This window comes from Haplochromis burtoni, unplaced genomic scaffold (genome assembly GCF_018398535.1).
Source record: "Haplochromis burtoni strain Fernald_Lab_line unplaced genomic scaffold, NCSU_Asbu1 Contig_8, whole genome shotgun sequence".
In the NCBI taxonomy this organism is placed as follows: domain Eukaryota; kingdom Metazoa; phylum Chordata; class Actinopteri; order Cichliformes; family Cichlidae; genus Haplochromis; species Haplochromis burtoni.
This window is the reverse complement of record NW_024582369.1, coordinates 2,744,691-2,770,895: the sequence shown is the minus strand read 5'-3', so window position 1 is coordinate 2,770,895 and position 26,205 is coordinate 2,744,691. Positions and strand designations below refer to the sequence as shown.

General features: G+C 41.5%; 3 protein-coding genes across 3 annotated transcripts in view; all 3 read left to right on the top strand.

Moving 5' to 3' along the window:
* Positions 1 to 6,380: 6,380 nt before the first annotated feature.
* On the top strand, positions 6,381 to 13,072 carry zc3h14 (zinc finger CCCH-type containing 14). The gene is made up of 17 exons (XM_005914418.3): positions 6,381 to 6,535; positions 6,868 to 6,910; positions 7,007 to 7,121; positions 7,268 to 7,308; positions 7,429 to 7,573; positions 8,045 to 8,348; positions 8,439 to 8,602; positions 8,845 to 8,945; positions 9,048 to 9,206; positions 9,565 to 9,633; positions 9,788 to 9,926; positions 10,764 to 10,966; positions 11,087 to 11,225; positions 11,329 to 11,471; positions 12,454 to 12,536; positions 12,640 to 12,746; positions 12,856 to 13,072. Exons 1-17 carry the CDS (start codon positions 6,500 to 6,502, stop codon positions 12,857 to 12,859), a joined length of 1,995 nt encoding a protein of 664 aa, XP_005914480.1. The 5' UTR covers positions 6,381 to 6,499; the 3' UTR covers positions 12,860 to 13,072.
* Positions 13,073 to 18,906: 5,834 nt separating this feature from the next.
* On the top strand, positions 18,907 to 24,542 carry batf (basic leucine zipper transcription factor, ATF-like). The gene is made up of 3 exons (XM_005914419.3): positions 18,907 to 19,185; positions 20,178 to 20,279; positions 23,234 to 24,542. The coding sequence occupies exons 1-3, from the start codon at positions 19,123 to 19,125 to the stop codon at positions 23,438 to 23,440; spliced, it is 372 nt and encodes a 123-aa protein (XP_005914481.1). The 5' UTR covers positions 18,907 to 19,122; the 3' UTR covers positions 23,441 to 24,542.
* Positions 24,543 to 24,718: 176 nt separating this feature from the next.
* The window catches only part of flvcr2b (FLVCR heme transporter 2b), a 20,236-nt gene continuing 18,749 nt past the window's right edge, over positions 24,719 to 26,205 (top strand). Inside the window, exon 1 of the mRNA XM_042226455.1 lies at positions 24,719 to 25,803. Within this exon, the coding sequence (XP_042082389.1) occupies positions 25,210 to 25,803 (594 nt within the window). The 5' untranslated portion in view covers positions 24,719 to 25,209. The remainder of the gene's footprint in view (positions 25,804 to 26,205) is intronic.

Genomic DNA, 26,205 nt, shown 5'->3' with positions numbered 1-26,205 from the left:
TGACTCGAAGCAGCTGCAGTTGGAATTAACATAGAATTTTCTCAGAAATGCTTTTCACACTCTTATCTTGTGTGGTACAACTGATTCGTTAGCAAATGTTTCATGCAGATGTATATAGGTTATACCCTGGAAATTGTAATAATATCACAAACTTAATTTAAGCAGAAGTACAAAAGATTAACATACATTTCTAAAAAAAAAAACCAAATAAAAACCTGTATGTAGAAATCATGCTATAGGTAGTGAAAAGACAAACAAGATAAGAGATGAGGGAATTCACTGCAGTTTGTTTCTCACAGTCTTTCTGCTGCTCTTGGTATGTGTGCAATTGTTATTGCTTCAACTGATAATCATTCAAAACGTTTGCCAAGCCACATTATATAAAAGTATACTACTTTTTTATGCATGCAGCACAGACAGACAAGGACATTAACACAAGAGTGTGAAACACACAACACGCAGCAGACAGGTTATGTGTGGTGGTGCAAGACAAGAACTGTTATGGCTCTGCTGATGGATGTTATTGCGCGGCTGTAGTTACAGGGGTCACTGCGGAGGTCCTGCCTCTCCCTTGATCTAATTAAGCAACAGTGAAAGGAACAACAGTGAAATAGAGCGCCTCTTTTTTTTTCCGCATTGAGTTGAATTTGTTGCAGACGTACTCCAGGGTTTCTCCTGAGCCCATTCAAGGTTCCCTTTCATTCCCATTGAAAATGGATAGAAAAGGCTGCCCTCACACCCTCAAACTCATCTACCTCTGTTTGCCCTTGAAGATGAATGGAATCTACACTCTGTTGTGATGTGTGCGACAAACTAGTGAAGTGACTGGTGAGTATCACAGCAACTTGCTTGATTAGCATATAAATGCAAATCACCACAGGCATATTTTTATAGAAGAAACCGTAGGACAAAAGCAACAATATTAAACATGTGTGCATCAGCTTGATTAAGCCAGACTGCGTAAACAGAACGCGCAGAAAAGAAACAGACAGTCGCGGCTGAGAGTGTGTTAGGCGCTCGTCTAGACTGCAAGCGAGATCCTTCCCGTCATTGTTGGTTGGCATTGAGGGGCTGCAAAACAGGAAGCAATCTCCGAGGGAAAACATACAGCTAAGAACATTAGAAATTCAATGAGAAATGCAGTAAACAGCGCATTTGCAATATTTATTTTGAAACGAAATTACATTTTTACTCTTTCTGAACATGCAAAGAGGTGCTTTTAACAATGCGGGGGTTGGTAATCTTTCTTCTTTTCTTTCTTTGTTTTGCTTCACCTGCACCCGCTGCATGAAAAACACCACACATTGTCCAAGATGAAGTGCAGCCAGGAGACGGAAACAAGACTGATAAAAAAGGATCGTAACCCTATACAGTTGTGGTCAGATGTTTGCATTCATTCATCTTTGCCACGAATATCAGAATGCTTTTTAATAATTTCTTTGAACTGCCCTTTTTCCAGGGTGGAATGATTGTACAGCATCTTTAATGACTTTAAAAACCAAGAATTAAGTGTACAAGTTTGAATTTATTTATATAAATACACTGACTTAAATATTTTAATAAGTGGTGTTGAAGGTTCTGTTAACGTGACATGGCCAAGGTCTATTAACTTAGTGACGAGCTAATGAAGAGAACAGCAGAGTCACTATCTATGGGGAAGTCAGTTTTACATTATTATGAAATAAGAAGCTGCCAACTGAGAAAAAAGTCTCTGCTCGAAAGTCGACAAGCTTGACTGAAATTTGTAACTGCCCACATGGACAAGGCGAATATCTTCTAGAGAAAAGTTTTATGGTCATACCAGACAAAGGTTGAGGCATTGTTGGAGGCGTAAACGGGAGGCTTTCAAACCTAAAAACACAGCATGGTGGTTGCATCACGCTCTGGGTCTGTTTGGCTGCCAGTGGTACTGAAACAGGACAATGTTCGCAAACACACATCAAAACTGAGTTTGGAATGGATAAAGCGGGGTTACACTACGCTTGTAAACTCTACCAGTTCTTCCAAGAGGAGTGGTCAAATATCCAGCCAGAATTATGCGAGAAGCTTGTTGATGGCTACCAAAAGTGCATGGAAAAATGTGAGGCTGTATGTATATTTTTGACACGTGTGGATTAGAGAAAATTCTAAAAATTGTGCACCTAGTTCTTGCTTTTTAAACTCATCCACCCTGGAAAAAGAACACTTCAAAGAAATCATTAAAAGACCAAAGTTTACATGACGTTCATGCCCATGATGACTCTTCATAAGCTTCTGACCACAACTGTAGGTATTTGCTTAGTTCAGTATTCAGTGTGTCAAACTGGTTGATTTTCCCTTCTCAGTGGGGTGTTTGTTCATAATGGTCTCTTGCACCATCTTGTGGATACAGATTTTTTTTGTTGTTGTTGTTGTTGGGGGAGGGTTATTTGTCTTAAGTGTTTGCCTTCACTTCAGTACACAACGAAATGTATGGGTTCTTTATCTGATCTAGCCAGACCAACCACAGATTCAAATATAATTACATTTTATTGCATTATAAAAGCAAATAAGTAACGCCTGATTGTTATATTGTAAAGATTATATAAAGCAGTGGTTCCTAAACTTTTTTTTGCTAGCCCCCCCCCCTTTTTTTAACAAGAAAATCCCCCACCCATATTTTCTTTTCAAACTCCATTGCAGTTTATTTCACACCTTAAACATTTTTGAAAACAATTAAACAAATAAAAATAAACTGCAATAGATTACAGGTTGCAATAACATGAAATCCTACCTCTCTTACATAACAGAAAAACAAACCATCTTTATGCTGTAATAATTTTATGTGTAGTTGTTGTTGGTTTTTTTACTGTAGCTGTGGGATACTGTTTGTCCGTGATTTGGACAGCCCAGCGCGTGCTCCCGACTCAGGGGAAATTCTGTTGGGGATACCTACCTTGGCACCACCGTTGTGCAAGTGAAGCTAAAGGAGAGTTATCATTCATCATTCATTCATCACTTTTTTCTACTCTTTGGCTTGGGAGGAAGTTGGTTTGGAAGCATATTTCGCTATGCTTCATCTTCTGCTTTGCGTTTGTGTGGGAGCCCCGTCAAAAACTTGTCCATTATGCGCACAGTGTCCAAGCATTCTTTTTTTTTTTTAATTCATACCGCACCCCCACTGCAATAGCTTGGGGCGTGCCCCCCACCTTAGGAAACCACTGAAGTAATGTGACAAAGATTTCACCCACTCCTCAGTTTACAGTTATTATTTTTAAGGTGATCTTGCTAACTTTTTCTTAGCAAGACGACTTCAGTTTATTTTCAGTCCAGTCCTTGTACATGAATACTTTTAGAGGAGTGTTTTTGTTGTTGTTTCTTTTGTCAATAAAAGTGACATTTGAACATTTTGATCATAAAAAGGCACCAACTCAAGGAAAGAACTACAAACTAGCAAGAAGCAATTTTAAATTGTACCATTAGGCACTATGCTACTAGTAGCGTATTTAAAAAACACATGATTTGTTCCAATTTCTTTAATCGAATCTACGAAAAACGCCCTAAATAAGTCTAACAGGCATAAAATCTAATTTTTATACCTGTATTTTTGTGCATGATTTACTAAAAGCTGTTAGCTTAAAGCTTGGCGTATGGCGTGTGTCCTTAAAAGCTCTGAGTAAACTTGACAAGTGGACAAAAGAAGAAGTGGCACTCCTAAAATACATCTACAGCAAATCCAAAAGAAATGGGAATAAATCCAGCACAGAGCTGACATATGACCTAAGAGATGCAACCCAAACCCTTCAGTTGATCTATATTTATCTACTGTTCACTGAAACCTTGTCAGAAGCTTCTCGGTGGAAATTTGTCTGCCAAGAAGCCATTTATAAGGAAACAGAGAGGAAAGGCTCAAGTGTGCCAAATTATACAAGAACTGGACTGAAAATCAGTGACAACAGGTCTGATATTGGGCTCATCTCGGACGGGGATGAGTCTGCCTACAGGAGGGAGGTTGAACGTCTGGTGTCTTGGTGCAGCCACAACAACCTGGTGCTAAATGCCCAGAAGACAGTGGAGATTATTGTGGACTTCAGGAAGCACACAGCCCCACTCCCCCCCATCATCCTGACTGACACCCCCATCACCTCTGTGGACTCATTCCGCTTCCTGGGTACCACCATCACCCAGGACCTGAAGTGGGAGCCCACCATCACCTCCGTCATCAAGAAAGCCCAGCAGAGGATGTACTTCCTGAGGCAGCTGAAGAAATTCAACCTGCCAACACGGACGATGATGCAGTTCTACACTGCAATCATCGAGTCCATCCTCACCTCCTCCATCACCGTGTGGTACGCTGGAGCCACTATCAGGGACAAACAGAGACTGCAGCGTGTTGTGCGCTCTGCTGAGAAGGTGATTGGCTGCAGACTCCCATCTCTGCAGGACCTGTACACCTCCAGGACATTGCGGCGTGCAGCTCGGATCTCAGCTGACCCTTCTCACCCTGGACACAGTCTGTTTGACCTGCTCCCCTCAGGCAGGAGGCTCCGGTCCATTCGCACCAGAACCTCTCGCCATAAGAACAGTTTCTTCCCCTCTGCTGTTGGACACATGAACAATAACCACATGTCTGTCCCCGCCACAAACACATGACCCTACGCTGTGTCACTGCATCATTACATGCTTGGCACTGATCACCACCTGCACTCATGTATATATCTCATGTATATCTCATGCACATATCTTTCTACATAGCACTTTTAATTCTTATTCCTGCTTTTATTTTTTTTCATGTCTATTTAATCGCAATTTATGACACTATGTTTGCACTGAAGCACCGCAGCAATTTCCTAATGTTGTAAACCTGCTCAACATTTGGCAATAAAACTGATTCTGATTCTGATTCTGATTCTGATGAATCCAGATGTGACATTTTTGGTTCAAATCACCATTAGTATGTACGGAGGAGGTCAGGTGAGAAATACAACAGGGAGTGTCTGCAGCTATGTGTAAAACATGATGGAGGCTCTGTCATGGTTTCAGGCTGCATTTCAGCGAGTGGTGTTTGGGATTTTGTCAGACTTAAATAGGAATTATGAATGAGCAAAGCAGCAAGCAATGCAATACAACCTGTAAAGTTGGCATTGCAACTTATCGTTGTATGGTTGAGAAAGGCTTCATTTTTCAGCAAGACTGTGATCCCAAACACACTGCATATATATACCTGGATGGAAAAACACACACACTGTTCATAAGAAATATTGACCTTTGAGCTCATTAGAAGTATATAAACTAAACTAAGTTTTTAGATTGCCTTACTATATTTCCTTACAAGTTTGCCAATTTCAGTGAACCATTGCACCTATTTCCCAATTTTCAAACAACAAATAAAGACGAAATATTGCCTCTACTTTTGCACTGTACTGTAAGCATTGTATCTGGTCACTCCTGCAGTAAGGACCTTATGCATACTGTTTATACTGTCTGTGTATCTGGGTACCATAACGTGTAAAAACTGAATAAACTAACCTTTGCAGAACACGCACTGCCTGGAAGAGTACTAACATCTTTTTTCGTCTTAGAGTGGACTGATGACCAATGTTACCTCTAAGCTGCACCTGGCATGGTCTCTGCGCACAGAAAATCTGTGTTGCGCACAAAAGAACCTAACCTGAATTGAAATTAAAACTTTAACAATTCTGTTTTGCAGTGTTAGTCAGTAAGTGACTGGCTGCTCCCGTATGGGATTAGAACGATGCCACCTTATCCCATAGTCCAGCCAATAATGCGATTCACATTCATATATACGCAGCTAATCAACGTTGTTGACAGGCTATGACAGCGTCATACAGACTCATACTCATAATACAAGTCAGAGCTTTATTTAAAAAAAGAAGAAAAAAAAAAGAAAGTTGTGTTTTCAAAATTGGAGTTCAAGTTATTTTTACTTCCAATAGTGTTAACATACTACACAGGTCATGAACAAGATTTTTTTTTTTTAATTTCATTGTAAGTGGGCTAAAGCAGTTAATTAAAAGTAGTCTAACATAAATTTGATTATTTTAATAAAACATGTGACTTGGATGGATTCGATGCTGGCGTGACCACAGTGCACACGTCTGCTGTTGCTCACAGTGGTCCAAGTGACCGCTCAGGGAGTTTGTGTGTTCGCTCAGACACATGAAAAATTAGAGGGAACATTGCTGATGACCATCCAGGTCATCTGAGAGGTGTTGTGACTGAGGCATGGTTCACCCCAGCTTCGGTCACCCAGCGCTTTCAAACCCTTTCCTTTAATTGGAACATTTTACTAACAAGTTTACTTTTTCCAGCATCAACTTAAAGTGATTACTCTAAATGCTGAACCAAGACATAAAGACATCGCATACGATAGACAGATGTATGCTTTTTGTCCCTATTCGGTTGCCTTGATTTGATTTGTCACGTGATTCTACGTCACATTTGTCCCTGGTGTTTAGCGGTGCAGCTGGAAAAACAGTTGCCTCTTTTAGAACTAATTCGCTTGACTCAAACAACAATAATGGAAATCGGTACAGAAATTAGTAAGAAAATAAGGGTGAGTAACAGTGCGGGTTGAAGCTGAGTGGTCTGCGTGATTAATGTTTGCGTAACAAAGGAGCTACAAGCTAACACTGACTCGCTAGCTTAAATGTGTGAGCCTAGCCTAACTTATTGTTTTATTTTCAAGGCCGAGGAATTGGTACCTCACTCCGGCAGGCATCGTCATAGACTCAATAATTTCTTTTTGATTTGAACAGTTTCCACAGCATAAACTCAGTGCTACGTTAAGTTCATCCTTGGGTTGTTGAATGATAACAGCGCAGCTAGCTACGCTACCTAGAATTTTTTGAAATAACATCTTCCGGTTGTACTTTTAATCTCTTCCAGGCTGCTATCAAAGGAAAGCTTCAGGAGCTTGGTGCATATATTGGTACGTGAATGATATTCAGTGATTACCTCTGAGACAGCAGTTACCTGGTTGTGTAGTCTTACCATACACGATGTGCGTGTTTCTTTTTCTTCACAGATGAAGAACTCCCAGATTATATTATGGTGATGGTGGCAAACAAGAAAACCTCCCAACAGATGGCCGACGACCTCTCGCTCTTCCTCGGAAACAACACGATGAAATTCACAAGCTGGTGCGATTATATTGTTTATTTGTGGACTGGTTCTTATATAGCGCTTTTCTACTCTCCTGGAGTATTCAGAGCGCTCTGAATATGTAAAATATGAAAGAAAGTTGTACCTTTTTGCCTTAACTTTGTTTTTGTTTCTTCATTTTTAGGCTTCATGGTGTTCTGGAGAAATTAAGATCTGTTGCAGCAGGTAAGCCCGGCTGCGTTCAATACATCTCTGCACTTTTTAACCAGCAATGGGAAGTTTGTCTTTTTTATGAACATGTGAGGCTCAGGAGTTTAGCATTGCTCATGTTTCTGTTTTTCTCAGAGCCCGCATCCCTCAAGCAGCTGCAGTCAGACGGCGCTACTGTGAGCGGGAAGAGCCGATTATCTGTAGGTGAAAACGGCCGAGCGGAGGAATTAAGAGGAGATAGGACAGAAGCCCGTGTATCCAGCTCTGCACATGAGAGCAGGTACCTGACGCAGTAGTTTCTCAGGTTGCCCCCTAATTTCCAAATTATGCTTCAGCAGGAAAATCTATGTAGTAACTTAAAGCAAATTGTGAATTGATTGCTCATTGTTTGGGATAATTTTGCTCATGCTGAGGTCTCCAACCACTATTTTTCCAAGTTTAACTGTGGTAATATCCATTTCCTCTTTGGAAGGTCTCATAAATGGTGGCTCAGTTCTTCTGTGTGTTTGTATTATTTGTACTGTTTAAGGTTTTTGTTATACTTTTTTATGATGTAAGTCAGTGATAATTCACACAAAACACAAAAGCATGTCCGGATTTCCCCCAGAAAGTATTATGATGTTAAAAATGACTATTTACTGGAACAAAGAAGTACTCATCAACAAAGAAAGTCTTTGGTCAGAGCAGACCAAGAAGTGTGTTTGAGTGTGGTTACATTTTTCTTGTATTTTGTTTGTTTGTTTGTTATCAGGAGGGGGACCTTGGAAAAGGGTTCCTCACAGCTCTCCTCCAGTGTTAGGCCCCTGGTGGAGCCGCTCCCATCGGAGGCAGTTCTTGACATCAAACCAGAGATGGACGACGACCTCATCGCTGACGAGCCTTTAGAAATCAGCACCAACCACAGTCGTACACACGGAGCAGCTAGCAGACACAGCGCTGATATCTATAGACCCGGTCAGGGCCAGTTCACATCAGTAAGCTCTGCGGAAGCGTCCTTTCATGCTAGGCAGCAGGGCAGCAGAACCAGCAGAACCTCTAGAACTGGATCCAACAAGGTATTATCAGAGTGCTTATTTTGCTCATTTTCTGGTGACGGTGTGTTAGGTAGTTGGATATAGTAATAATGCCTTGCTTTCACCGTTCAGCAAGAAGAGTTTTCAAGGAAGCGGAAGGCACCGGTAGTGAGTTCTGTCGTAAGAGTGAACCGAGATGCAGACGAGGACAGCGACGATGTGGACGAGGACGAAAGCAGCTACAGTGGCAGAGGCCTCTCCAGTAGAGTGTCCCTCCCCTCCAAACCAGAACGGAAGTCAGTATGAACACTTGATGTCATATTAACCTCAGGGTTGGGTTTATACTGTGGAAAGAAAACGGTTAAGTAAGGTAATGTTTATCTGCCTCGTGGATGCTTTTATTTATGGGACTTTTGTAGGTCGTGTGTACCCAAACCACATGTGTGTTTTCTTGCAGTAAAGCTTAAGAAGTGAGTCACAGATGATCAATTTTGCGCTTTGCTGAGCTCTAACAGTTTTGAGGTTTGTATTGTTTCAGACCTACTCTCCCACCAGCCAAGCAAGCCAACAGAAATCTGATACTGAAAGCCATCTCTGAGGCACAGGACTCAATCACCAAAACGACTACCTACCCAACAAGTGCGTTCCCACTGTCGTACATTTAACCACAAACATCCTGTAAGTTAAGCTGATTTTCCATTGTTGTTTGTGTCATTCTCTTACGTTGACCTTTCCCCGCAGTACCACAGAAACAGACTGTTCCTGTGGCGCCTCGTACTCGTCTCGCCAGCAATGAGGAGATGAGTGCAGCCATCCAGCTAGTCCAGGAGCACCTCCACAGCCTGGCGCCCCGGGTGCAGACCTACACCGCCACAGATCTACCTCCCTCCAGAACATCTGGTATATATAATAGAGTTTCATGCGCACAGATGATCACATAGTCTCATTAGCTCACAAGTATATGTCTGTTTGCAACCTATGTCTGATGTTTTGTAGCTGAAGGAGCAGATGACCATAATTATTTATGTCTATATATATATTTTGTGTATGTCACAAGCCCGGATGGTTTTTATTTGGATGATTAGTGTATAGCAGAACTATGGATCATCATAACTGAACAGCATAGTAATGAAATAGTTGTATAATTAGATGTGTGTTGACTTCGGCAGGCAAGTAACAATTTTAAAAAACTTTGAGGTTCTCAAAGTGCTGTTTTGTTTGTTTTATTTATTTATTTAATTAATACATTTTATTCCAGCTCCAACCAGATCGTTAGCATCGCGGCTTCAGTTGGAGAGCAGCGGTAGAGGAGAACCAAATGAATATGGTGAGTTTTAGTTTTAGACAAGCGATTTCCGAATGATATTCCATGCAACTTTAGAAAGTTTCAAAACTATTGAGAAGTAATGAGTCTTCCCAAAAACACTTGATAGCTCCCAAAATTCTATTTACATATTTTTTTCAATCTGTCATGCTTCTAGGGGTGGAGGTCACTGCAGGCGGTGAAGTGAAGACATTTGATACGCGTTCTTTCATAATGAGTCGACCACAAGTGGGAGAATCTCCAGTTGGAAATCAGCAGCAAGTCCTGTCTGCTGTACCACGCACCGTCCAGACCAGGTTTGTATGTTTGTATTTTTACTGAGGTGGCATACACAAGGTGTCTTTCCATTATGAGTGGAATGGACTGAGTAGTGGCACAAAGTTGGTTGTCAACGCAATGAGTTCTCATAAAACAGGTGCTGTTGACATCTGATCAATCGTTGTGTCCTGGCAGCAGAGCGACTGATTTTATAAATGATGATAAATCTATAACATTACAAAAATATGAAGATCTGAAACATACATTGCAGACAAAGCAGCAGCGTGTGTGTGTGTGTGTGTGCACATGAGAGGAAAAGCACTTATAGAAGTGTGGTACTATCCATACTGTATAGATGTGTGAAGCAGGAAAGAAAAGCAGCAAAAATTCAAAAAAATCATTAAGTTACAGGAGAATTTGGTGGATTATAATCAAGTATCTCATTGAATTAATGTTTAAAGCGCAGTTTTATTTTCTGTTCTTTCACCTGCAGTCTCGGTAGTGTTTAATGGTCTGAGAGTAATGAATGATAAATGAAAACAGAATTCAAATGTAGGCTCATGTAAGTGCGATGTAAGGTGAGCAGGAAGTGCAAATAAGTTTACTATTTAAGGATCACTTATTACAGTGTTATTTAATGGTGATGCTATTGATTGGCCAGTAGGTGGTGCCATTCTTTCTGTTGACGATGTTACGAGGATGTACCTCGAAAAGAAGTGAACCACCTTTGTAGTACAGAAAACCCAGAGTTAACCACGAAGATAAGACCATATCCTGTTTCATAGTACAGGCCTGTGTCTTTGTATAAATAACGAGACATTTGTGCTATTACTGGATTGTCATTTCATCTGTTCTGCTTTTCTGACTTACCCTAGCAAGGAGAGAGGTGACTCTGCCAGCCCGAAGTTCATAGTGACATTAGATGGGGTACCGAGCCCGCTTGGTAACCTTGCAGACTGTGAAACTGACCTGGAAGATGTGAGACCACCTGCGAACGTACCTGACGCAGCGAGCCATGCCCACAGAGAGCCCAAAGTCAGCGTCCTTCAGAGGTTACAGGGAGGCATCACATCAGAAGGTGTGTGTGTGCTCTCAGCGGAGTTATTAAAGTGATATGATAATCAGCTATTTTATTTTTGTTTTGCATTTTAAAGCCAAGTTTTAGCCTCTTTAGTCCTGTCCTTTTACCTGTTGACAGATGAGATGATGGACATTGACATGGCAGAGGAGAATGCGGTCCCTTTGAAAAAACAAAAGGTCATGGAGCGATGCAAGTTCTGGCCGGTGTGCAAAAGTGGGGATGAGTGTCTGTATCATCACCCAACAACACAGTGCAAGTAAGTAGCTATGTTAAATGCAATAAGAATGATTGTTTAGGGTATTTTTTTTTCACTTTCAGTCATAAGTCCTGATTACATGTGTTTTGCTTTTTTCCTTAAGGACTTTTCCAAACTGCAAATTTGGGGATAAATGCCTTTTTGTGCATCCAAATTGTAAATATGACGCCAGGTGTACAAAGCCAGACTGTCCCTTCACTCATGTGAGCCGCAGGAGCACGGCTGCACCTCCTCCACCCAGACCAGGTACTCTCTCGCCAGCTTGACCTATGCTGGGTTTTCTTCTAGCCTCCTGTTCACTGATGGGATTCTGGCTAAATTCTGTGAGAGCAATTAGTAGTTTAAACATTTTCAGCTATTGTGGATCCACTAAAAGTTTCCCTAAATTACCTCAAGCAAGTTCACATACGGTTACTTGATGAAAAACAAAACACAAAAAACTGGTGGTGTGCAGATAGAAAGTGAAGCTAATCTGTTTAAAGTTAGCAGAGGAAGAATGCGTTCCTACTATTACCTTTTACTCATGTAAAACGCTTGAATCTTCAGCCAGTTTTGTTGCATTATTCTGAATAAAGTAGACCTAACCTAAAAGATACAGATCTGAAGTCTTTGCCGGGCTAATCTACACCTGTGATATAGATTATCTATTCATCAGGTCAGTCTGTTGGTAAGGTTTAAAATAATCATGCAGAGTAGATCTTTGTCAAGTGCATTGACCCGACTCTCTATCAGGCATCTTGTGCTTGCGTCTGTGGAAACCCCCAGTGCTTTTATAAAAAAAAAATCTGATTAGAGAAGATAAGACAGGACCTTGCTGTTCCCTTTTAGACTAAAGGTGAAAGCGTGTGTTGGGCTTAGAAAGAGGGCAGAGAATTTAAATGCTCCTCCCTGTGGGAGGATGGCCCTGAGAACTGGGTAACAGTACATTCACTTCTGTTGTCCTTGGTGTTGAGCTGACTTGGCATCTGCTGAAGTTGTATTCCCGTGTGAATTTAAAACGGTCTCACAAAAACTGAACAGTGGCCCACGTCAGTATTCGAATGAATCATTGTTGATTTCCTCCCCAAAAAATTGTTTTTAATGATGTCAGTGTTACAACAAAGAAGTCCTTATTGTTTTCCCTCAAAGGCATTTAATGTGACACTGTTTTTACGTATCCATAGCACTTCCATGTTTCTAAACTATCATAATCATCCTGATAGCTTATCCTTGACCCTTATGTTTGCAGCAGTGCAGCAGACCCAGCCTACCAGCATCTGTCGCTTCTTCCCAGAGTGCAAGAAGATGGACTGTCCATTTTATCATCCCAAGGTAAAAACGCTGCACAAGAGCTGTTTTTGTACAACGCAGACTGATCGCTTTCAGATTCACAGCGAATCTGATTTTTTTTCTTTTCCCTCCTTCTTAACTACAGCCGTGTCGCTTTGCTGCGATGTGTAAACGAGCCGGGTGTACCTTCTACCACCCGACCACAACCGTGCCTCCAAGGCACGCCCTGAAGTGGACAAAAGCACAGAGCAGGTGAACAGATAATGCAACTCAGATAAAGACCATCATTTAATATTTAATTCAGCATTATGTGTTTAATTAGATGATGCACCTAATAAATACGGTCTTTCTCCCCTCGCAGCTAAAGTACAGAGACTACGGCAGAAGCCCGACGGTCAGCGTTTGAAGCTGTGGAAAGTCCTTGTGTCTGTGGGCTGTCAATATTTCATTTACCGAATGTTTCAGTTTATTTTAATGCATTGTTTGGAGTGATTTTAAAGGAAATAGTTTTTTAAGTTGAGGAGTCAAGTTTTTTTGTGGGTCATGCTGTCAAAATAATAAATACAGTTATATAAAAATCTGTTTCACATCATCATTTTGCTCATGCTATTCGTGTACTTTGGTGGGACACCGACCTTGATCGGTTTAACTGAAGGTAAGGCAAGTCATACGTATCGTGCAGTAACATACACTGAAAAAGCATGAAACGCGAACATGTTTGACCTTTTTTTGCTTATCAAAATTCTGCTGGAAAGACTTTATAAAGTCTGCAGTTGTTTTTATTAAATACGCACGGATCCAACCAGACTGTAAAATCTGTACATGCAGTCAGTGAGCTAAAGGCACCTTCAGCACTGCAGCTGTGTGCAATAACACCTGCATCCTTCTAAAGTGTGAAAGCCACTTATTACCAATCATTTAAATACAGAAATAGTCCCAAACCTGCTCTCATTCACCTGGTGACTATAGACCTATGATTGTGTCTTTTGGCCTGTGTTATAGCAGGATGGTGGAGGATATCCTGTGCAATTGGTTTATTTCTAAAGTTAAGTGTGTTTCTAGAGTTCTTTCCAAAACTTGCATTACAGGTGCCACTGAGCAATCTTAGTTGTGCACATTCATATGCAGATATCTGTTTATAGAGATTACCCTGTTAGTAATTGTGCTTTGGGCGTTTCTTAAGGTTTAAAATAAATTTGGCAATGTCTCAAATTCAAAACGTCTGTATAGATGTACTGGTTGATTTATGATTGTGGAAAACAAGCTGACTAACCAGTAATAATGAGACATAATTTTTGTGACTCTGAAAAGTATAAACATCAATGTTTTTGATCATGATTCTGGATCAGGGATGTGGCACTCATGTGAATGACTTGTTGAATTATAATCTGTGAAACATACATCAAACATATCAATAAGGAATGATATGGCGTCTTATTGAGCCTAAGACAACATTCCTTGCAGAAGGTATAACCTGGAATCAGTTTTTGGCTTTTGTGGCTTTGTTTCCTTTATTTATCAGCTAGAATGTGTCGTTGACATTAATGGGCAGCTGAAGTTGCATTATAGTTCTATAAAGATATTTAAAGTGACCAAAAAAGCACTGGATTGAGTATAATGTAGGTTCAGTAACACAGTCATAAAGGAACTTGCAGAACAGGGATTTCTTCATTTTATGTGCAATCACTTTATAAATACTATTGAATACAATATAGTGACAATATAAACAAAGACATTCCACATATACATAGAGAGAGACATGAAAGAGACAGAGAGACACCGGAAATCACTTTATGGCAGACGATCACGTTTTGGTACAACACCGGCTCTGTCGCGGCTTCGTGGTGACGTCACATGACTCACAGTTAAAAGCTCTGTGAGCGTGCGTATTTCTCGCCGGGTGCGGTGGCGCGTGCCTGTAATCCAAGCTACCGGGAGGCTGAGGTTAGAGGATCGTTTGAGCTCAGGAGCTCTGAGCTGCAGCGGACAATGTCGATCGGGTGTCCACACTAAGTTCGGCATCGATATGGTGATCCTGGGGGAGCCCGGGACCACCAGGTCGTCTAAAGAGGGGTGCACCGACCCAGGTCGGAGACGGAGCAGGTCAAAGCCCCCGTGTCGCTCAGTAGTGGGATCGCGCCTGTGAATAGACGCTGCAGTTCAGCCTGAGCAATACAGCGAGACCCAATCTTTATACACATCATTATACCTGTCTCTACATCACACAGCAGCCTCATCAGCACGTCTTTGTCTTTTTCATTTACGTCAAAAACATTCACAAACCTGCTGCTCTGCTCGTCCTATACCACCTCCACCTGCAGCACAGCGGCAACTACAGCCTCCACCCTCAATACTCCTGCTGGCCCACAGGTGGAGACAAACTCAAAGTAGAAAATTTATTCTCACAACTTTTTGTCTGGAACATCTGTTCAATTGAGGAAACATAAAATGGGTCCGCTAGAAATGAAATTACTTGTACACAATTCTGCGATTTGCAGCCTTTAATCACAAGTTCAAAAGAAAGTCTTGAAATCAGGTGTAAAACCTAAGAAAGATCTCAGATGCTTGAGTTACCAAATCACAATCAAACAGTCGCATCAAAGCACTTGCTACTGTAAGGTGTAGATCCCACCTTATTGTGGAGAAAAAGCCAAATCATTTTTAAATGACCTTTTAGCAAGGACTTGGCGACAGTGGGAAGGAAAAACTTTCTTTGAACAGGAAGAAACCTCCAGCAGAACCAGGGTCAGGGAGCCACAGCCATCTGTTGTGACCAGCTGGAGGGTGAGAGGAAAGAGCAAAGAAAGCATAGAGAGACAGACTAAATCAGAGAGAAGACAAAACTTTAAGTCCTGCAGTAGCATGAGCCTACAGCAGCATAAGTAATGGATGATTCAGGATCACTTGAAAAGTTCTTAGATGACACCTTACAGTTGTTCTTAGCTGGTCTTGGTGACTTCCCTCATAAACTACCAGATAACATTAGTGCTGAGTCTCATCAGTGCTCTGGGGTCATTATTAATTAAGTAATCATTTTCTATAAACGCCTTCATTGTGTTTTATTCTGTTTCTGTCAGCGCACAAACATTTTTTTTCTTCAGAACAAAAAACCCTCACTGTCTGGTGAACTGCACTTTACTTACCCTTTAGGGTTTAACCCACTCATTGAACACTCAACATTTCAACTCCACTAAATAACAGTTACTTATAAATAACATTTAAACACCACTGACAGAGAAGATTTGGCATAATCTTCATGGGCACAACCCACATACCTTGGCATAACACACACATACACGCACGCAAGTAAGTTCCCTGACTTTCACCTGACCAGAAATCTTCCCATGAGGGACAAACAGCTTGTTTGACATTTATGTCAACTTCCAGTTCGTTTGTTAGGAGAGGGACACTTTAAACCTTTAACACATCAAAAGCCCAGCGAGCCTCTGAAATCTCCTATGTGGCCTTTGAGCTTCATTTTAAATATTTCGTTTTCAGCTGTATTTGTTGTATTTGAATAAAACATGGACTCTCAATGAGATCAGCACACAAACAAATTAATGACTTGGATGTTGCGACTGTTTTACCCTTTTGTTTTTTCTTCTCTGCGGGGTGCCGATGACATCACACAAGCAGCGTCAGCCTGAGCAAGATAGCAAAACTCGGTCTTTTTAAAACCACTCACACGACAAAAACCATCATTACACATCATTTTCCATCATTCATGAGTTTCATCAGCCTTTCTTTTATCTCACAAACAAGCTGCTCTGCCTGTCCTACACCACCTCCACCTGGAGGTTAGCCGCAAATATCAGTACTGCAACAAATCCATGTGAGACGATTCCAGTTAAAGAACTGTTCAACAAATTAAGTTAATTAAAAATAACGATGAGTGACAGTGATGGAAATAGAAGAACAAATTGTTATTTTTTTCTTCTTCTTTTTTTAATACCTACCTTAACTGACAGTATTGTTGTCCACACGTCTTTCATTTAAAACAACAGCGACTGACAGTCCTTGGTGTCAGTTCCCAGCAGGAGGAAGTGATCGCCTCATTTTATGATTTCACTTGTATTGCACAGTAGTTATGACAGATGGAAAATTACAATATTTGGGCATCAACTTTTAGGCAGTTCTTGATTTATAAGACTGACTCATGTCTTGAATGACCTAAAACAACTGCCCTACCCTTCCACCCCTTCAAAAAAATACAATATTACATAGTTCAGTCTTTTCGAAACAAAGTACAGCCTCAAGTATATGCAGCATTATCGCCATGTTTTTTTATTTTTTCATGGCAAACAGGTGGAATATGTTTGAAACTCAAATCCTTGTAACATAACAGAAATCCAGTACAAAACTCACTTGTTTTTAGCCCTTTACTTTTCAAATGTCGAAAAAGTTACTAAGTAAGTAAACAACGAGTGGCTGATACAATTCACGCCTGCATAACAGTAAAACTCAGAAAGAGTGGGCCAAAGAACAAGAAAATAAGAGCAATATTTCTCTCAAACTGGACTTGACACATTCACTGAAATGACTCATAATCGGCCTTTATTCTGAATTAAATATTTAACCATTATTTGTCACGTTTGTCGTTTGCCTAATTATCCCTTACATGTATTTCGTGATTATTAGAAACCTCCCACGGTCATTTCCAAGGAAGGTAGACCACAAATGAGGGTATCGCAGTTTGCATTTGAAATAAATGGCCTGTCTGGGGTTTTTCCAAGTAAGGGAGTCCCGATGAAGAGGAGGGAGTATTGTTTAGAGCAGTAATTAAAATTCATCAAAACTGTCCTTACGAGCTGTCGCTTTTCTTTCTTTCTTTTTCTTTTTTACGAACTCTTACTCACACTGGATGTTATGTGATCAAGTGCAAAGCTTGAGTTTAATACAGGCGCCATCAAGCCTTCTGCTACTTCTGTGAGCCTCACCGAGCAGCAGAATTAGTGCAAGACATACAAACAACAGTTATAAAGATATTTCAAAAGCTTTTACACATTTTTTAAATCATTCACTCAATGTTTAAAAATTGATACGGCGGGATTTGGGGGTGGTTCTGAGCATCCCTACACTCCCAGCAACAGTGGGTCATTGAGGGTTCGGGCTGTACTGCGTCCAAGCTGTGAAAAACGATCTTTAAACTAATATGTGTTCGCCCTGGTTTAAGCCTAATTTGACAAAGCAGCTTTCCTCCTTTCTCTCTCTCTCTTTTGCAGCCTCAACTCTTTTGGACAGCGTTAAATGCCAAGTATTAGAAATGTCTGCCCTTGCCCAAGCTCTTCAAAATTCCTGTGATGGTGGAACATGTTTTTGTGTGGGAGGACTGTTCTGCCAAGCAAAGCTGTTTTAGTCCTGATTCTCTTTTTTTTCCTCCTTTTTTTTCCCTTCTTCTCACAAGAAAATCTTGTTCTTGCACGACCAAATGCTGTCTCGTGATGGGGGCAAACAAGAAAAGGACTAACGAGTAAAGGGCACCGCATGCCTTAAATGAGCCAAAAGCTCAGTTTTAAATGGATTGCGTTGGACGCTTAAACAAAAGCGTGTGTGATTTTTTTTTCTTTTCTATTACAGTAATAGTGTGAGTAAAAAAACATTACTTCCAGTATGTTCCCCCTCCTCAAATTGTACATTTTCTGAAAGATCCCCCACTCTTTGCACATAAACATCTTCGTTTAGAGTAAACGGCTGTGAGAGAATTCTGAGTGGGGCATTGGGGAGCCCCTTGGGCATTTCTCATTGCCAGTACACTTGACATCACCTTACCTATTTCGCAGCTGGTGAGCCGCAAGCCAGCAAGTGCTGCACAGTTCTGGAAATTACCATGAAGCATGTGTAAATACTCACAGCCCAGTCATCCATGTGGAGTTTTGGGATGCAGTCTCTTGAGGACTAAGTCGAAACTTCATATCTGTGACAGCTAAACAAAAAGAAATAAGAAGAAAAAAGAAAGAAAAAAAGAGGAAGCCCATAATGCCAGCTTAACACACATGTACGCCCCCCACACACACACAAACACACACATCCCCACTACCCAGACATAATCACACTTGTGTAAAGATTAATGTGTTATTTTTGTGATAACCTGACAATTGTGCTACTTCCAAACAAACAAGTTTTTAGTTCTGTCAAACTGGGTAATTCATTTGTGAGGCTGTGAGCATCCACTGATAATGTATTCAAGGAGTGAGTTAAGCTCTGGTTGTGTTATTTTTTTTGGACTTTACACAATTGCCTTGCTCGCCTTAACTTTCCAACAGACATGTGACTTCCAGTCTAGTGCAACTTACCAGAAACTACATCAGTACGTCTAATTAGGTAGACAGCTAGTATCAGAGAGAGAGAGAGAGAGAGAGAGCGAGAGTAAGAGAGAGAGAGCGAGAAAGAGAGAGCGAGGGAGGAGGGACAGAGAAGAAAAGAAAAGAGGGAAGAAAGCGACTCAGTGCTCGTGGTAAGCCAAGTTCTTCTTAGCGCTCGTACGGCTACAAAGGCTCTCACTCTCGCGTTCTGTCTCTCTCTCTTTCACACACACACAGACAGACACACACTTCACCAGATCACACACACTCAAAAACACAAAGCAGAAGTGGACAAAGACACAAAGTTTCAGTCGCTACAGTCGGCTATGGCGCAGGGCTCTGACAGCAATGACACAAGTTACAAGTCCCCATCACCTGGAAGCAGACAGGTAAGTGTGCATGGTTCGTTTACTTTTACGAGGATGTGCCCGGTGTTGTCGGAGCGATTTTAGTTTAACATCTCTGGATGTACTCGTGTGGGTATGTTTTAAACACGCACCTTTGATTGGCTGCATTCTTTCATGCATATTTTTGTGGGCAGCAACCAAGGCCACCACTAGAGACACCCATCCTGTCTCTGCTGGCTCTTTTCACAGTTTCTCAGAGTGTCTCACATGCACACATGGGCTGGAGGCATGACTCGCTGCAAGTGTAGGCTTTTGTGAATTGCAAAAAAAAGAAAAAAACTCAGCACCACTTTGCCCAAGTAGTGGGACTCCATTGTTTTTGCAAGTCCTCAAACTGCGAATGAGAGCTGAGAGCTGTTGGGAACAGACATCGTGTTAAATACAGTATGTACTGTGCATTTCTGTGCATGGGAGAAGCTGCCCATTACCCTTGGTGCTGGCTGGTTTCACATGTGTCAGTCTCTAGTGTTCACTATTGCTCAAACCTGTTCTGGAAATAGAGCGCTCAAGCGACGTATTAACTCTACAAGGCATGGAAATAACTTTGATCATCTAAATTCAGTTATTTCTGTGAGCAACGCTGGTTGTCTGGGGGATTTTCAGAGAGGTGCTAACAGACGTTCAGACGAGGTTAGATACTACATTTCTTATCTCTTTGATGTCCAACCGACTCAGCATTTTGAAATTGATTAGTTATTATGATACCAAGAAAATCGAGTGTTCAGGACATGAAACAGGGTGTGCGTTATAGCTAACCGATGACTCAGCCACTCCCCGACCCTGCCCTTGCACATTAGGTGTGATGTTAGGCAAGTCTTCCCTGAACTATCATTTTCACACCCCGGCTAGAGCATCCAGCACAAACTATTTACCGAGCTTCTCGCAGATTCACTCTTTCAGGCTCAGGAGACGTCTGGTGGCCTCTGTGTCATTTGCACAAACACACTAACTGAGGGCCTGCTGTTTTGTTTCAGAGCTCAGACGACCCAAAGAAGGTGATGCGCCGCGAGAAGAATCGAATCGCTGCCCAGAAGAGCAGGTTGAGGCAAACTCAAAAAGCTGACAGCCTTCACTTGGTAAGGACACCTTCCACCACACTTAACACCCTCAAAGCAACACAACGCGAACAGATGTCTCAGCAGGACATGCTGAAAACAAGTCTGCTATGCTGGTTTCAAATCAATAACTGCAGATTGACTGGATAAACTTAACACTCCTTGTATGTCAGAGCTGCTAATTCAGCCTATCTCTGTGAATAATGATGAAAGCATCAGGGGTGTTTTTTGCTATGCAATGCCCTGCCAACTGTTCAACCTCCAGTGTAACTCCATAGCACAAATGGAAAGAAATTTTGAGTACTGCAACAGACTGCAGCGCTTTCTAAGTGTCCGTGCAGCCCTTTGAAGCCTCTGGGAGTGGATTTGTACTATATTTACAAAATGCTACCTGACCATGTGGCGATGTGTCATGGCTTCTGTTGGGCTGCACACTTGGACGCTGTTCGGTGTGTTTTCAGAAGCTTAAGGAATAAATTAGCACGTGTGGGCAATCACTCCCTTTTCACAGCAGAAACGAGCATCAGAGACTGCAGCACAGTGTATGACGACAGGAGTGCGTTCACGCTTGACTCCTTTTGTTCACCGCTTTATTTGTTTGATCTTTTATAGCTCTTTTTCTTTTTAACGTTAGAGTGGGTAGTCAGCACATTTCTGCTGGATGCGCAGCTGGATGCTCTGTTATGTTAAAAGCAACCAGTGACCCATTGAACACTTCCACTAGCTCAACAAGGTGTCATTTCTTACATCAACCTATATTTCAAAACACTGATCACGTAACCACTCGCCATGTGACTTCCTCGTTCAAGAAAAGAAGATGCGTGCGGCACTGAGCTCTTTCACAGTAATGTGTCAAGAGCAGCTGTTTCAGTGAACTTTATCAGACGAGCAGAAGAGATTTTTGACCTTCAAAAAAAGCCACACCGTAGGCTGTAGTAGATCCAGTGTAGCTGATTTGAATATGTGAGAATCCTTCCTGTGAAGTACGGTACACATTATCAATCTCTTTAAACCCGTCAGTCACAGAGAATATAGCCTGTGGTTTTACTTTCATCGTCTCGCTAGATAAACAGGAAGGTGAATTTTCCCTCTCTTTGACACTGTGGCTTATTTCCTGTTTCTTCAGTAGTATTTTTTTCTTCTTTGTAAATGAGCTCGAGTGCTACATGTCGTGGGCAGGAGGGGAGAAAAAGGCAGTCACTTCTTGTAAAACACTGATAGCAGTGGGCCGTATTTGGCTAAGTGACGCAAGTACAGGGGTTTGCCCAAGGGTTCTGTGACAGTAAGGACTCACAGCTCAGCTTTGTGATCTTTTGGCCATGGTGAGATGACCTTTTAATTAACCAAGTGGAAGATTTCTCTCCTACAATTCCCACACAAAGGTGAAAAAAAAAGAACGAATGAAAAGAAAGAGAGAAAAAAGTATCAAGCAGTGACGTACCTTTTGCTCTACTTGCTAAAAACTGATCATCGGTTAGAAAGACACCTTCTTTCCACTTGTTTTGGAAAATGTGGCACCCAAAAATGTCAGAAATGTACCTTTTCACACTGTGGTGCAAGTTGCACACAGTTTCAATCAATAGTTGCAGGGCAATGTAGCAGGGTAATGTGTATTTTTGTCTATTTTCCTTCTTCTTTTTGCAGTGTTGCCACCAATATTTCTACTTTTAGAACAAAGCAATGTAGATGTTGTAGATATTTCATGTTTTACTAACTCCTAAGTAACCAAAGCTATTCATTTCAGTACTGAAATAGAGACAACTTTATCTCAAGTGGCAACAACATGCTTTTACTTTTACACTTTTACTGACTGGCCCATTACAAATGATCACTGAAACAGGCAGGGATGCCACAGTTTTAGCATTTTTTATAATATAAAATTGTTTTCCTACTTGAACTGTGGACTCGTTGCTTCACTGTGCTCGCAGTCTTTGTGCTGAAAGGTTGAAATAGTTTAATGATTCAACTACTCACCATATTTAATCCAGGCATCATTTCCTAACATAAAAGTTGATCATAAAGAAAAGAATTAAACAAATTCCAACTCTGACCTGATGATGGCGTAAGGCATCACTGTGATCTTAACCCTCTCTGTTAGTGGAAAGACATTTAACTACACATTTAATCCCTGAGATATCTTAAATATAGATAAAGAAGTGTAATTTTAACAGCACACTATGTGATAAATGTGTAAAGTTACAGAAATAGTTCTGGGCTCACTGCCCAGACTATCCAATATTTATATTTGTGTTTGTGACTGGATTTTCAAAAACATTTTTTTAAGAACTGTAATTTCTACAATAAACAGTGACAAACAGGAACTTTTCTACCATTTATTTATTTATTATTTAACTACTTTGGTGTAATTTGAGTCGCAGTGGGGAGGTCTTTGTAAGCAGAAAAAGGTGTAAAACCTATTAAAAAAAGGATTAAAAGTTTAAAAATGTATGCCCTCCTTAACATTTTCCAAAGCTGTCCAGTGGGCCGGATTGCAGTCTTTGCTGGGCCGATTCTGGCCCTTGGGCCTTGGGTTTGACACCCTTGGCCTAAGGGAATCAATAAGCTTATTCAATTTCCCTAAACTGAGCATGTATGAAAGTATGTCAGTTTAATGACAATCTAATCGTGGCTTAGATTTAAAGTCAGGCCATCCACTGTGGACAATGATTCTGCAAAGCTGTTGCGCTCTTCTGTTCTACATCGAATGGTAGACAAACCATCCAGCACATTCATACATGGACTATTAAAAATGGCCTGCAATATCCTTTTGAAATGTTTGGGGTTAAAATATACCGTGCACTAAAACATGCAAAAACACCAGCGCGGAAGCAGGATATGTGGTTGTGGCTTTTTCATGAACAAGTAGTAAAGACCATCACCTTTATGCTGTCCAACTTAACCTCACACAAAAAGCACGCACTTTTATAGTAAATAAAGCAGCTCTGCTCTAACATCCCCTCCCTTCGTGTTTCCAGGAGAGTGAGAACCTGGAGAAGGAAAATGCCGCCCTGAGGAAGGAGGTGAAGCAGCTGACAGAGGAGGCCAAGTATCTGTCGTCTGTGCTGAGCAGCCACGAACCTCTGTGCACCGGCCTGGCTCCTCAGACCCCGGACCTCCTCTATCCTCCTCATCACAGCAGCTACAGCACCAGCCAAAAGTTTGGGGTGTATCCAAACTTTTGACTGGCCCTGCACCACCGCCAGCAAATCGCTGTACCACACTACCAGCGCTAACCCCCTCCCCCTCCCAACTGACTACTGAAGATGTACTGCGAAACAGACGACTGACCTCAATGGAGAGAGACTGACTGGAGATATTTCAATCAGTGTTAAAAACCTGATCACAGAGTAACATGACAGACCAACGTGTCTGCCACACATGGCAGCCAAACTGTAATTATTTATTTCGCTTCTGCTCGTCTCTCTGCTTTTCTGATTTATTATCAGTAATCTATCTGTGAACTTAAATGGCTCATTGAGTAGAATTATCAGCCAGTCCATGTTTACACAGAGTGAAGAACCAACCTAGTATATAAATGTTGAAGTGACTCAGGCGATATTTTTGTAAATTGCATACTTTTAGTGTGAAGGAGAGCCACCTTTATCATCTCACCCACCTTGTTTTGTTTTTGTTTTTTCGTTTTGTTTTTGTTTTTTGTGTTGTTCACTGTTTTAGTGTGTTACTGTTGATTGCTAATTCTCAGGACCTTTTGACAGATTTGATTGTGGACAAAGAGAATGTAAAGTCAAGATCCTAAGAAAAGAGGTTTTTCAGACTGTGTACCAAAAAAAAAAAGCAATTGTTGATGATGAAGAATTGGAACCTGGCGTTCAAAAGGTCTTGACTTCTGTTGATAAAGCTGATATGTGAGAAGAGCCAGCTGATCTATTTATTAAATGTAATGCCTTTTAGGATGATCACTGTGACCTCTTTTTTCTTTAAGACAGCAGTGTGTGACACCACCAGTGGTGCTGTGGTGTCACAGGAGCTTGTGACAGCATCCTGGAGGTCCCTAGATGGCACTGTTTACCAGAATGAGATGCACGATTAAAGTAGCTTATATTAAGGAGAACATAGTATTTTGAAACCTTCCCTGTATAACTTTACTTTTTAAAAACTTTGTGAGTGTGTGTGTGAGTGTGTGTCCTGGAGCACAGCTGAGCCTCTCGTGTCACCTCTCAGCCAGTTATTTCATAACTGCCTGCCCAAAATAAATGATGTTATCTGCAATGCTTTTAGAGTAAACAACTGCAATAAAAGTGATGATTACCAGCATGTTTTATAGTTCACACACTACTAAGATACCAGAGAACAAATGACGCGCAATTACGCGCGTTAGTGTCTATAATCTCGATGTTACAGCGTGTTCAGATACCACGAAGAGAGAGAAGAGTTTTATCTAATAACTCCGCCCTTGTGCATGAGCTTACCGAGTTCGTTTCAAGATCCCAACGCGGTCTTTTAAGTCCGGGTGGAGGGTTATTGTAGCCGGCTCTCCGACACGTGGTACCGATCGGGAAACTAAACTTCAGATAACTATTAATCTGGCATTAAATCATCTGCAGCTCAAAGTTTGTTAACTTTCTCAGGATCTGGGTGAAAGTTCGGGTACCAAAAATATCTTCAGTGCTCAGCCGGGAGGAAATGAACCCATAGATTTTGGAGACAGCCGCAAAACATTGGAAGCTCGCCTCTTTTTAAAACTTTTTCTCTTTCTAAGCATATATATTTATGTCAAACAGAGTGGAAAGGGAGCTTCTGCTGCTGAATACATATCGTGTTAGGTCTGACTGTCGTGTACGTTAGACTTTCCCAAAGCGCTGAATGTTCCTCAATGAAAAAAGAGCGAATTCAGGTTCTTTCACTTTTGTTGAGTGTGGGTTAACAAAACCACAGCAGCTGTGTGCCAAGTTTATTCCCGATGAGTATTACTGAGGAGACTTAGAGGAACATGAGTGAGAAACAAGCGCTGGAAGACACTAAACCAAACGAGGATCAGAGTGTGTGGAAGGCGGACTCTGACAACCATGTCAAGCTGGAGGGGGGCGACGCTGCGAAGCCCAGCGACGTCTCAAGTGAAGGGAACGGCAGCGAAGGACTGCAAGCTACCCGTCTTTACCACCGACGATGGGTGATCGTCTTCTTGTTCAGCTTATATTCGCTGAGCAACTCTTACCAATGGATACAGTACAGCATTATCAGCAACATTTTCACCAAGTTCTACAGCGTCGATGATTTCACCATAGACTGGATGTCTATGATCTACATGCTCACATACATTCCCTTCATCTTCCCGGTAACCTGGCTGCTGGACAAAAAAGGGCTCCGGGTCATCGCCCTCGTCGCCACGGCGCTCAACTGCGCGGGGACGTGGATCAAAGTGGCCAGCGTCAGACCCAACCTGTTCTACGTGACATTCCTGGGACAGTTTTGCTGCTCTTTCGCGCAGGTCTTCATCCTCGGGATGCCATCTAGAATCGCGTCGGTGTGGTTTGGTTCAGAGGAAGTGTCCACTGCATGCTCCATCGGAGTCTTCGGGAATCAGGTAAGGTGTTCGATGCAAAGGTCGTCCTATAGTTGGAAAGTAGGTTAAATTAACGTTTAACCTACTTGAGAATGTATGGATCCTATGTGTAGGCTAATAATGCTAATAACTTGGACCCTGCCATATCTCCAAGCACGTTTGCGTAATTACGCACGTTTAAGTGACCATAGTGCATCACCAAGCAACAGTACTGGATGCTGTGGATGTGGGACAGCAACAATGCACACGGCGTGGACTGACATGCAAGACAAAACAAAGAGCTACAACAACAAAAACTATGTGTCCTAATTTATATGTAACTTTTTAATGAGAGACAAAAAGTTTCCCAGACTCCTCCACTTTCAGGAGAGTAATAGTAATGGTAATAGTAATCCCCATCCCCATCCCAAAAGACAACAACTA

Bases quoted from the DNA above. Each gene is read 5' to 3' on its own strand.
- zc3h14 (XM_005914418.3), top strand. From the start codon at position 6,500: ATGGAAATCGGTACAGAAATTAGTAAGAAAATAAGG. The intron at 7,122-7,267 runs GTGCGATTATAT...CTTCATTTTTAG, and splicing joins ACGATGAAATTCACAAGCTG to GCTTCATGGTGTTCTGGAGA. The intron at 9,207-9,564 runs GTATATATAATA...ATTTTATTCCAG, and splicing joins ACCTCCCTCCAGAACATCTG to CTCCAACCAGATCGTTAGCA.
- batf (XM_005914419.3), top strand. From the start codon at position 19,123: ATGGCGCAGGGCTCTGACAGCAATGACACAAGTTACAAGTCCCCATCA. The intron at 19,186-20,177 runs GTAAGTGTGCAT...GTTTTGTTTCAG, and splicing joins CATCACCTGGAAGCAGACAG to AGCTCAGACGACCCAAAGAA. The intron at 20,280-23,233 runs GTAAGGACACCT...TCGTGTTTCCAG, and splicing joins AAGCTGACAGCCTTCACTTG to GAGAGTGAGAACCTGGAGAA.